The following is a 12,391-nucleotide window of genomic DNA, read 5'->3' as shown; positions in this document are numbered from 1 at the left end:
GCATAGAATTGGGGAAAAAAAGAAGTTTTTCTTTATAGGACAGAAATATATTTGTGAGATTAAGATGACTAAATTCTTTAAAAAATTAATTTATTAACACTATAATATTCAGTTTTTCTTTTCTTAGTAAAAATTTCTTTTCAACATTATCCAAAATTGTGCTTCTAGGTAATTTTATGTAATATAAATGATTCAGACTGCTATTCTTTTTCTCTCAGTTATGCCACATATTGGCCTTTACTAGTGGGTCATCAATCATGAGTTATTTGGACTGACGGGTGCTCGTTCATCAAGCACACAGCCTCTATCATCTGACTACTTCAGCCCCTCTTACCATGTTCAAGGATTATCAGTTGGGCTCCAGCTTGTGCATTTCCAACATCATTTTCAGCAATGCACTGATAGAACCCTTCATCTGATTTCACCAGACCCAAAACTTGAAGATTATGTTCCTTCTGAAGAAGAAAAGCATAAATAAAATTTCATGATTTAATTGAGAAATACCAGATCAAAATCTCAAAACTACGCTTTTTGGAGAGGAAAAAAAAAGTAAAGTTTTTATGATTCAATTATTACATATTATCCATCTAAGTACCTGTTAACTCAATCTCATACTAAAGCATTGACAAGGTACCAATTTAACTGAATAGAAGAGTACGTACTGTCATTCACAATGAAGAACTTAACGCATGGAAAGTCATACTCTCACTGTTTGCAAACTTACACCTTTGCTTGGAAAAAGATCTGGCACACAATACCATCTGACCATAGTTAAGTCCAATTTGTGAATTTAAGGCATTATTTTTTCCTAAGACTATAATATCAATAGTTCTAACAGATTAGACTACAGTAAATTCAATGAAGCCATGTGATCTTTCCTTAAATGAAAAAGTACTATATGAATGTCAACTATTATTATTGGTCCAGAAGCAGTGGCTCACATCTGTAATCCCAGCACTTTGGGAGGCTGAGACAGGAGGATCACTTGAGCCCAGGAGCTGAAGACCAGACTGAGCAACACAGTGAGACTCCATCTCTATAAAAAATACAAAATCGGCTGGTCATGGTACTATGTGCCTGTAGTTCCAGCTACTCAGGTTGGCAGGAGGATTGCTTAAGCCCAGGAGTTTGAGGCTGCAGTGAGCTATGATCACACCACTGCGTTCCAGCCAGGGTGACAGAGTGAGACCCCATCTTAAAATATATATATATATATATATATTTATTTAACTATTGTTATTGGTATAATAAATATGGTTTAAAAATTTTCTAAAGTTTCCAAATATTGATTTTTAAAAGACTATTTTAGCTATAACAGATTGCTTTGTAATGTTAAATACTTGTGAATTACTTTTTGTAACAGGAGATCATGCATTTCAAAAACAGAAAGCATATTTCTAAGAATGAATTACTTGTATGACAAATTTGTAATGAGATATTATGTCTTTAACAACTATAGTTCTGATCATTTTTATGAATGTCATGTATAGATCTCAAGGTATGTCATTAATCTTTATTACTAAAGCTGGATAATTCTATTACTAAAATGTTAGATATTGATGATAGTATTGGTAGGTAATATCTACAAAGCATTTGCTATATATAAAGTATAGTAAAAGCAATTATGGCTGAGTGTTCTTAAATACATTTGACACTTTTTAAACGCATTTTTAAAAAAGAATCTTTGTAACTATTGTTACAACAATTGTCTGACACTGGGTCATCCTTATTTTGAAGGGTCTGGCATCAGTATATGATTTAGGTTAAGCTTTGTATAGTCAGTTGCATTCTTACATATTATGTTTTTCAAAAGGATCATCTTTTCACACTTCAAGGGGAAGTGTGGAAAGATTTCTGCTTCTTGAACAGAGAGCTGTGGAGACAACTGGGGACACACATACACACACACATGTGTGTGCTAATCATCTGCCAGAAAATGGTGACAGCTGTGTTTCAGAGTGCCAGTGTGTTCAAGTAAGAGTCTAGACTCTAGGCTTAGGTAAGCCACTGACTTGCTATGTGATCTTACATAAGCTACCAAAATATTTCTGGGCTCAGCTTTCTCATCAGCCAATGAAGATATATTCTATGTGAATTTTTCTATTTCACTTGCAGTACATAAACTAGTATATATAACATAACTGATCTCTTGGTGACTACATTTAAAAATATCTAAAGGGTTACAGAAATAAATATACTTCTTTGAGAAATACTTACTACAATCTTAAAGTAATCACTTGGGATAACCATATCCCCATTTTTGACCCACTTCACAGTTGGAGTTGGTTTTCCAGTCACTTCACATTCAAATACAATATCCATAGATTCATGAGCATATATATTAGTAGGCTGCTTCAGGAATTCAGGTTGAGCTTTAAAATAAAAAAGGAAATTAAGACATTAATAAAAATAGAACCAGGCAGCTATTCATATTTCAACTAATTTTTTAAATCATAAAATCCACAGGATTTTTACTCATTATTTGAAACTTCCACATATTTTTGGAAAAGCATAACATACATATATAACAAAAATACATATTAGGAACATAATTATCTCTAAAAAATGATTTGCTGGTACAACTAACTGTTTTAAAAGATAATTTCTGGCCGGGCGCGGTGGCTCAAGCCTGTAATCCCAGCACTTTGGGAGGCCGAGACGGGCGGATCACGAGGTCAGTAGATCGAGACCATCCTAGCTAACATGGTGAAACCCCGTCTCTACTAAAAAATACAAAAACCTAGCCGGGCGAGGTGGCGGGCGCCTGTAGTCCCAGTTACTTGGGAGGCTGAGGCAGGAGAATGGCGTAAACCTGGGAGGCGGAGCTTGCAGTGAGCTGAGATCCGGCCACTGCACTTCAGCCCGGGCGACAGAGCGAGACTCCGTCTCAAAAAAAAAAAAAAAAAAGATAATTTCTGAGTTTCCTTATTTGGCACTATTTACTAAGCTGACTATATTGGAGAAATTAAAAATGTCTAAAAATAAATATTAAAGACTACTTCCCTAAGATTTATACAATTTTCTAAGCACTATAATTAGAATTCAAAGGTTGAAAAGATTGATAAAACTTTCTTTTTCAGTCAGCTTGATAAGAACAACAACAAAAAGTAAAACAAATGTCACATTAGAGTCCTTAAACAGCTCACTCGTGCAACACACTCCTATTACTAAGACCCCTCATTATATGCAATGGTTTTCCAGGGTGATGGAGAAAGGATAATTATATTTGAAAAAGTCTGAATATTCCAGTAGCTCCCTTTCCACATGTACCACAGTTGTAAATTGCTAACTTACAAATAATAGATCACAATATTTTTAATTAGAAGGGCTGAAGTAGATCATCTAGTCCAGCATCCTACTGAATGATGTAATTTCCTATATGACATCCTTGACAAAGGGTCTTAGTGATCTGTGTTTGAAAAGTGCGAATGACAGGAACTCCCTACATCACAAAGCAGAAAACTCCATTGCAGGCTACTTCTATGAAATAACAACAACAATGGCAACGACAGCAGCTTTATTTACAGTTGACCTAAAATCTGCCCAGCCTGCTGGGATTTTGATTGAGATTGTGTTGAATTTGCGGCAACCTGACATCTTAAAAATATTGTCTTCTTTTCCCTGAACACAGGTTTATCTCACTATTTAAGTCCGATTTCTTTCATAAATGTTTTACAGATTTCAGTAAGCAAATCTCATTCATGCTCTGTTAGATAAATATCTAGGAATTTCAAATATTTTTGATGCTATTCTAAGTGGTACTTTAAATTTTTAAAAATTTCCAGTTGTTCTCTGCTAGTATGTAGGAATGAAATTGATTTATGTGTATTAACCTTTTATCCTGTGGCCATCCTAAATTCTCTCATTGTGAGTTGTATCAGCTTCTGTAAATACAGTTTGGGGATTATCTACATAGACAATCATGCTTGTCTGTGAGTAGAGACAGTTTTATTTACGCCTTTCCAATCTCCCTTTCCTTTTTTAAAAAAGAACTTTTTTAGCCCATTGCACTGTCTAGAGCAGGCCCTGGAGAGAAATCTAAACTAGCTATATAACTTAGGTAAATGAAGAACAACAGTACAGAGAGGAGGTAGAACCCCAGGCAAGCAGAACCTCCCCCAAGGAGGGAAATCATGTATAATCTTAAGAAACAACATACATTCACAGTGATGGAAGATCCAGAAAACATAAATCTGTACAAGAAGATGAAATCAGGGAAATCTATTATAGCGAATTTGACTTGATTCTTTCAAACAATGACAAGCCATTTATATTTATTCTTTTGTGAATTATGTATATAAATATGCTGCCGTTTTTCCAATTAGAGTAGTTATAATTTTCTCATCTATATATAAGAGCTTTTTGCATAATGAGAGTTATTATTTCAAGGCTCTCAGCTCCAAATCTGTCCTTCTTTGCAGTAGTGGATGTGGACTTTTGTCAGCTGGTGCTTTGTTAACAGCACTGGGGAAACACTGCACAGCAAAGCAGAGTGATGGGCTTAATTTTCATATTGGAGGATGCTCTTCTTTTTGCTCCTATGGTGAGGCTGATTGTGAAAGACCCAATAATGATCACCCTCCTGTAAGTTTCTCTAGCTTACTCCAGCAAGTGGCTTTCTGTGCACCAGCTCTGACACACTGCATCCCATTGGATAGGGTCCTGTACGCCAGCTCCAACTCATGTCATCCCAGTGGGCAACTTTCTGCTTATCATCTGTCCAGCCCACAGCACCCCAGCAGGTGTCTTCTGCACACCAGCTCTGAGGCCTCCCAGCAGGAGATTTCCTGTGCCCCAGCTTTGGCCCATAGCTATGTCCTTTGGCAGCAGCTACACTGTCTCCAACAAGGTCTGAACAATAGTCTTCCTGATTTTCGGATTCTCTCCCTCAGCTCAAGAGGTAGTCATAGCTAATCCCTATATTTACTATTTTTGTATTCTTTAGTGTCCTATTTTGCCCCCTTTTAGTAAGCAGATTTTAATAGTTAATAATTCTTTTTTTTTTTTTTTTGATATGGAGTCTTGCTCTATTGTCCAGGCTGGAGTGCAATGGTATGATCCTGGCTCACTGCAATCTCCGCCTCCCAGGTTCAAACGATTCTTGTGCCTCAGCCTCCCAAGTAGTTGGGATTACAGACATGCACCACCATGCCTGGCTAATTTTTGTATTTTTAGTAGAGACGAGGTTTCACCACGTTGGCCAGGCTGGTCTCAAATCCCTGACCTCAGGTGATCCACCTGCCTCGGCCTCCCAAAGTGCTGGGATTACAGGTGTGAGCCACCACGACTGGCCATTAATAATTCTTTATATTAAATTTTCTCTGTTCAAAAATGCCTAGTATAGTTTCTGGCTCCTAACTGGGCCCTGACTAATTCAGTAAGCTATGAACCCCTTGTCTTCATGCTGCCAATATTTGTTTCCTCTTCTGTCTTGAACTTAAGGCATCTATTGTAACAAAGTTTTATGTTTTCATATGGTAAAATGTATAAGTCTTCTCCATTTTAGCATCTGTATTTCACTATTTTTACTCCAAAGGCTTTCCCTTCTTCTGTACTATAACAATATTCACTTGTATTTTCTTCTACTATTTCTACAAAACAATCTAGACTTACTAAGTATCCAGCTTTACATGTATCTAAGTGGCAAGATCAGTCATTCCAAAAAGAATGACTGATTTGAAAGATTTAATACTAAAATCTGTGTACTCTTGGGGGTTTATTTCAGGACACTAATTGGTTTCATCCATCTGTCTATTCCTGGGCCAGAATCATAAAATTATTATAACTATGCAATATGTTATAATATACGGTGGAACAAATATTCTTCCTTTATTTCCTCAAAATTTTTCTAACATGTTTGTTTAGTGTTCCACCCCCCAGATAAATTTAGACTCATCTTATGTTAAGTTTGTCTGTTCCTTCTCAAAGTAAACAGACAAACAAGAACTTGGAGTTTTCATCTGAACTGCAATACATTTTAGATGCAGGAAAACTGAACATGTTTGCAATTGTGAGTCTTTCTATTTAGAACAAGGTTACTTAAGCTTACTTGTGTTAAATAAAATTTATGGGAGGCTACTAATACGGATTGAGCTTCTACTCTACAGATCAAATCAAACAGACTGAACCAAAGTGAAGTCACTCATGCTAAAGTTGCACATCACCAAACTGAACCTCAGTTATTTATGTGACCTTCTGAGAAATCAGGAGACTGTGTGTGTCAAATCCCCAAATGGGACAGTTTTAGCCATCATAAGAAAGTCCCTTCTGCTTTGACCCTTACAATGAAAGTAATCTGAAGCAACTGATGTTAACCAATCCACTTTGTTTCTTTGTTACTCCTCAAGTTACCCTGCGAAAACGAACTGTTCTGCCTGCCCAGTGTAGTGCTTATCTCTGTTCTTTAGATGAGATGCTGCCTGACTCATGAATTACCATTAAAAGTCATTATATCATTTAACTAAATTTGTAAAACTTTTGTCTTTTGATTCTTGGATATTCTTTGATAATGATTTACTGTAAAGCAGTTGTAAAGGCTAGGAGTCAAGAGACATAAAGTTGAGTTCTGGTTCTACCACTGGACATTTTACTAAATGTGGGTTTCAAACCCCTGGGTTACTAAATAAGGAATTCAACTAGACTATTCCTAAGTACACTAAGATCTTTAGCCAATGATTTATAACTTTAACATATATCTTTGATGTGTGATAATTAACACAGCAAAACTAACATTCATAAGTGCTTTCCACTTACAACCATTTAGTTCCCACAACAATTCTATTATGTAGTTATTATTATATTATTTCCATTTTATAGACAAGGACACTAATATACAGAGAAGCTAACTCCATAGCATAAGGCTTAGTCAGTGACAGATCTGGATTTTGAACCTAGGCAGTCTGACTCCAAAACCTATATTCTTTTTAAAAAACTTTTTATTTAAGAGAATAGAATAAATCCCACATACCTATTATGTTGATTCAACAATTATCAAGTCATGGTCAATACTGATTCATCTATGCCTTAATCCATTCCATTCCTAACCTCTACCCTACACACATTATTTTGAAAGCAAACTCCAGGTATTACATTATTTCACATATAAATATTTGAGTACCTCTATAAGCCAAGAACTCTCATTTCTAAACATAACCATACCATTATCAGGCTGGTATCTAAAATAATTTATTGGCCGGGTGCGGTGGCTCACACCTGTAATCCTGGCATTTAGTGGGGCTGAGGCGGGCGATCACCTGAGGTCAGGAGTTCAAGACTAGCCTGGTCAACTTCGCAAAACCCTGTCTCTATTAAAAATACAAAAATTAGCCAGGCATGGTGGCTCATGCCTGTAGTCCCAGCTACTCAGGAGGCCGAGGCAGGAGAATCGCTTGCACCCAGGAGGCGGAGGTTGCAGCGAGCCAGGATTGTGCCACTGCACTCCAGCCTGGGTGACAGAGCAAGACTCTGTCTCAAATAATAATAACAGTAACAACAATAATAATTTCTTAATATCACCTATTACTCAGTTGGTATTCACATTTCACGAACTGGTCAATGTTCTCACTCTGTTGCCCAGACTGGAGTGCAGTGGCGTGATCATGGCTCACTGCAGCCAAGACTTCCCAGACTCAAGTAATCCTCCTGCCTCAGCCGCTCAAGTAGCTGAGACTACAGGAACACACTACCACACCCAGCTAATTTTTTGATTTTTTTGTACAGAGGAGGTCTCACTATGTTGCCGAGGCTAGTCTCAAACTCCTGGGCTCAAGTGATCCTCCTACCTCAGCCTCCCAAAGTGCTAGGATTACAGGCGTGAGTCACTGCGTCTGGCCTCTGTGTTCTTAAAAATGATCTACTTTATTCAAATTGGGCAAACAAGATGCATTCACTGGTGTTAATTTGTTTCTTATGGGTTTTTTTTTTTGTATCTGCAGATTCCTCTTTATCTTTTATTTGAAATTTGTTTAAGAAACCAAGTCATTTGTAATATAAGGTTTCCCTGCAATCTGTCTTTGGTGACTACATTGCCATAGTGGTATTTAACATGTTATTTCTGAAAGCTCACAGTTAAATGTAGAACCTTGACTGGAGTCAGGCTGGTTTCCCCCCTCCCCACCCCCGAGACTACTTCATAGGCAGTTCCATGTGCATCTATCAGGAGGTTCATCATGTGTGTCTATCTGTCTTTTGGTGATGTTAACAGCCTTTGGTTATCACTGCCCATCAGGCAGTGCAAAATAGTAATACTCTACTCATTCTATAAAGAGAAATATCCCCTACATTACTTACTATTATATCCCCTCAATTATTAGGATAACCCCACAATTATTTGGTTATCCTAAAGGACAGTTCTTTGAAAAGGGGCAGAATAAATGCTTGATTCTTTCCCCTTCACTTACGTTTTCAAAACAATGAGCTGGTTTTCTAATATTCTCTCCCAAAGGTGATTGCTGAGGATTTTTCGTTTAAGTATTAAGTGCCCTTAGTTTAAGATATATTTGGTTAGTTTCAATTTACTGAAGTTATTATTCTTTTGATTCTTAAACTATCCCATATTTGACCAATGGAGAAAACCTGAACACAGTGAAAGCTCCTGAGTCCTTTTTCACACAACTCTACTGGTCTTCAGTTTATGGTCATTGCTCTGAGGCCCTTTTTGTGGACAAAGTCAGCAATTCTGTATTTTTTAAGTATAAACTTCATCATGATTTTCTACTAATATTTCCAATTAAGTCTAAGACTGTAGGTGTTAGCTGAATCTTCTTAATTTTACATCTGTATTTTTCTCTCAAGCCAAAAATCTCTGTTCTCAATGACACTAACATAATTACTCATTTACTTTATCCTACACCCATGGTCTCAGAATAAACATTTGTACCAACAATATGATAACAGAAAACAACTGAATATTTTTTGCAGTTGTGTCCTTAGAGTAAATCCCATTAGGTACAGTATAGTCCAATTACAATTTTAAATTTATATGGAATTATAATTCCACATACTTAGAATTTACTTAGAATTGTAACTTTTTGTGTGGCTATATTACCAACTGGATATACCCTTGGAGTCACCTGTTTCATTTTACTTTCCATTTTCAGGAACTACTTTGTAAATGTTTAAATCTATAAAGACAAGGTATATTCAAACAAACCTACATACCTTCTAACCCTGTTTCTCTCATCCTATTTCCTCCTTTACCCTATTGGTAAATTTATAGTTTATTATTCCATTATGAAAATTATAAGCACATACCCACACCCACAATTTGTCCCCACTCCTCTTATTTAGATTATAAATGATAGCATACTAATTTTTTTCTGTCTTCAAAGCCTATACTCTTAACTACTAAGGTACCATGTTTCCAAGGAATTAACATATTCCTTGAGTCTAAAGAACTGAAAGAACTGAGGCTCCCCCTAGGGCAGAGTAAGTAATTACTCTGGAAAACACAGCAAAACCCTCTTCAAAAAAAAAAGAGGGGGGGGATAATTTCAGTATGCATTTTTAGTAAACAGACTTTCACAGACTATTAGAAAAAAAACCATCATAAGCAATGTTCAATTAATCATTACTTTCCCTTTCATTAATTATAAAATAATGCCCTTAAAATGTTCTCTGGATTTTAACTACTCTGTAGATAGCATTCACACCAATTAAACACAACGTAAGAGCAGATGTTTGTGGTTGGGAAGTTAAATTGATAACCAGAGAACAAATGAGTCAATTACCATAAGAAAATAAGTGTTGTAATGGAAGATTATGCATTTTGTTACCAAAGAGATAATTAAGCTTCAAATCCTCTTTGACAGCTCCCTATCCTTTCAAATGCCATCATCATTTCAATAATAATTTTAATTGCTAAATGTACAAGTAGAATTTAATACTAAAATATATTATACTTGCAAAATTCTTTTACTAGAAACATCACTTAATTCCATCACTGTTACATAATGCTGAAAATTGCCATTTAATTAAAATAGAAAACAATATAGGGCCAACGCCAATGTTTCAAGGTTACTTTATTATGCTATGATTTGGAAGATAACCGTTTTCATTTACATTAGCTCTGAATTGTTGGAGTTTCTATTGTTTCCTTTTAAAGGTTTATGGATTGAAATTCTTATTAAGCTCTGTAAGCAGAGAAAGAAATAAATTTTTTCCATTTTATGTTAAAACTGCTTCTTTTCTGTAATTCACAAATTTACATCTTAAATTGTTAAAAACAAAAACAAAAACAAAAAAACCCAACAAATAAAAACCAAGCATATAACAGTGTGAAATCCCTTCAAGAATTTTGTTTGACAGTCTAATCACAAATTTGCTATTGGTACTGACTCAACTAACAAAGCAAGAATATATTTGAATCCTCCGACATTTCTTGAGAAAGCTTCCCATTCCAATGAAGGTGAATAGGCTTCTCCTTAACCTCCAGGAGAAATAGGTGACATCATAACTGAAATAATAATATAACAATGTTTCCACTTGACTATGAAATTATATTTCTCTCCTTTCATCCCAACCTTGCCCCTAGTCTCATTGTTTTTTCCTTACCCTAACCCTCAATTTAGTTAACAGGCACTCAGCCATCTGATCCTAATTAAAAGTACTTCTTCGTCAGCATGGTGGCTCATGCCTGTAATTCTAGCACTTTGGGAGGCCAAGTCAGGTGGATCACTGGAGGTCAGGAGTTCAAGACCAACCTAGCCAACACGGTGACACCCCATCTCTACTAAAAATACAAAAATTAGGCGGATGCTGTTGTGCATGCCTATAATCCCAGTTACTTGGGAGGCTGAGGCAGAAGAATCAACTGGGAGGCAGAGGATGCAGTGAGTCCAGACTGTGCCACTGCACTCCAGCCTGGGCACTAGAGGGAGACTCCATCTCAAAAAAAAAAAAAAAAGTATTTCCTTAAAGAAGCATTTCCTGACACACAGTCCCTCACTTTTCCCTGTTTTTAGCCCTTGACTGTCCTATTTACTATCGAAATCCCAGTGGCCTACACCATAATAGGTGCTAAGGCATATCAGAATTTTTTTCAAGGATTCTCAAGTTTCTTAAGGATTCGATGTTTTGTGTTGTTTCTCCTAAGTCCACTCTTGAGTGTCTGACTTTCTGCATGAATTTTAAATTTTGCTTTTAAATGTTTATGATGATGTAAAATTTTAATGAACATGAAGTTTCAGCACTAACATTTGTGCTCATGTTTACATGTTAGCTCTGTGATCACATGATTTAATTCTAATGCAATATTCCTCAAACTTGGAGTCTTAGGGTCGAAAGCTCTTAACTTTGAAAAACTGTACTCTATATATTAACTTTTATTTTGAAAAATTCACAAAAACCTTTATTAAATATAGGCTCCACTTCTTTAACAATGTTAAACATACTTAATCTTTGCTTGATGTCTCAATATTGTATGTATACACAACATCTAACTTATCCATTCATTCATCATCGTACACTTGGGTTGTTTCCATGTTTCAGTTATTGTGAATAATGTAGCTGTGAATACGGGTGTAGAAATATATTTCTGAGACCCTACTTTCAATTCTTTTGAACATGCACCTGAGATGGAGCACCCTTGAGGGGCCTATGGGCCTCCCCCGCCCCCAGCATGGAAATAAAGGAAAATCTTGAGTTCCTTCAAGAGAAGTTCCAGGCACCTAGCTGGCCCTGAGAAGCAAATGAGCAACTTGATAAGCAAGAGGGTAATAGCAGCTTAAAACAATAGCCAAGGAAGTTAGAGTGGTGGGATGTTTGGTTCCCTATAGAAACTAAAGGTAACATCTTAACACATGTCCCTGGCTTGTTTTTCAGAAACCTGAACCCCACCAAATGGATCTGTTGGCATGTAAACCTCAGATAAGGGGGAACTGAGGACTGAACATCTTTGTCCTAAAGTTCTTCCTGAGGGACTTGGGAAAAGTCACACCCATGAGCCAGAGCCAATATTCTTTTCTGCCGACCCTCAAATTTTAAAACAAAACTTCTCTCCCTTAATGAACTGCAAATCAGAAAATCCACCTACGACCTGTAAATCCCACTTCAAGATTTCCTGCCTTTTTAGGCCAAACCAATGTATAACCTCCATGTACTGCCTTATGATTTTGCCTGTAACTTCTACATTCCTGAAATTTTCCCCTGCTTTTGTAAACCCTTGCTTGCAAGCCATTGGAGAGTTCAGGTCTTAAGCATGAGTTACCCAATTCTCCTTGTTTGGTGCCCTGCAATAAACATCTCCGTTTCTCTTGCTGCAATCCCAATGTCAGCGTTTAGCTTTGCTGCACTGGGTGGGCAGATCGAAGTTCAGTTTGGTAACATGCCCAGAACAGGAACTGTTAGTTCAAATGCTAATTCTAGTTTTTCTTTTTTTTTTTTTTTTTTTTTT

At 36.5% G+C, this 12,391-nt stretch overlaps 1 protein-coding gene across 1 annotated transcript in view; it reads right to left on the bottom strand.

The window, feature by feature from the left end:
• Positions 1-334: 334 nt before the first annotated feature.
• LOC105534221 (neogenin-like) overlaps positions 335-12,391 on the bottom strand; it is a gene marked incomplete at its 3' end in the record, with an annotated part of 236,871 nt that continues 224,814 nt past the window's right edge. Inside the window, exons 6-7 of the mRNA XM_011972905.1 lie at positions 2,218-2,372; positions 335-455 (exon numbers count right to left, since the gene is read on the bottom strand). Of these exons, the coding sequence (XP_011828295.1) occupies positions 335-455; positions 2,218-2,372 (276 nt within the window). The remainder of the gene's footprint in view (positions 456-2,217; positions 2,373-12,391) is intronic.

The sequence above is a fragment of the Mandrillus leucophaeus genome, unplaced genomic scaffold (genome assembly GCF_000951045.1).
Source record: "Mandrillus leucophaeus isolate KB7577 unplaced genomic scaffold, Mleu.le_1.0 Scaffold1319, whole genome shotgun sequence".
NCBI classification, from domain to species: Eukaryota; Metazoa; Chordata; class Mammalia; order Primates; family Cercopithecidae; genus Mandrillus; species Mandrillus leucophaeus.
Note: the sequence above shows the minus strand (reverse complement) of the source record. Positions and strands in the feature narration are given on the sequence as shown.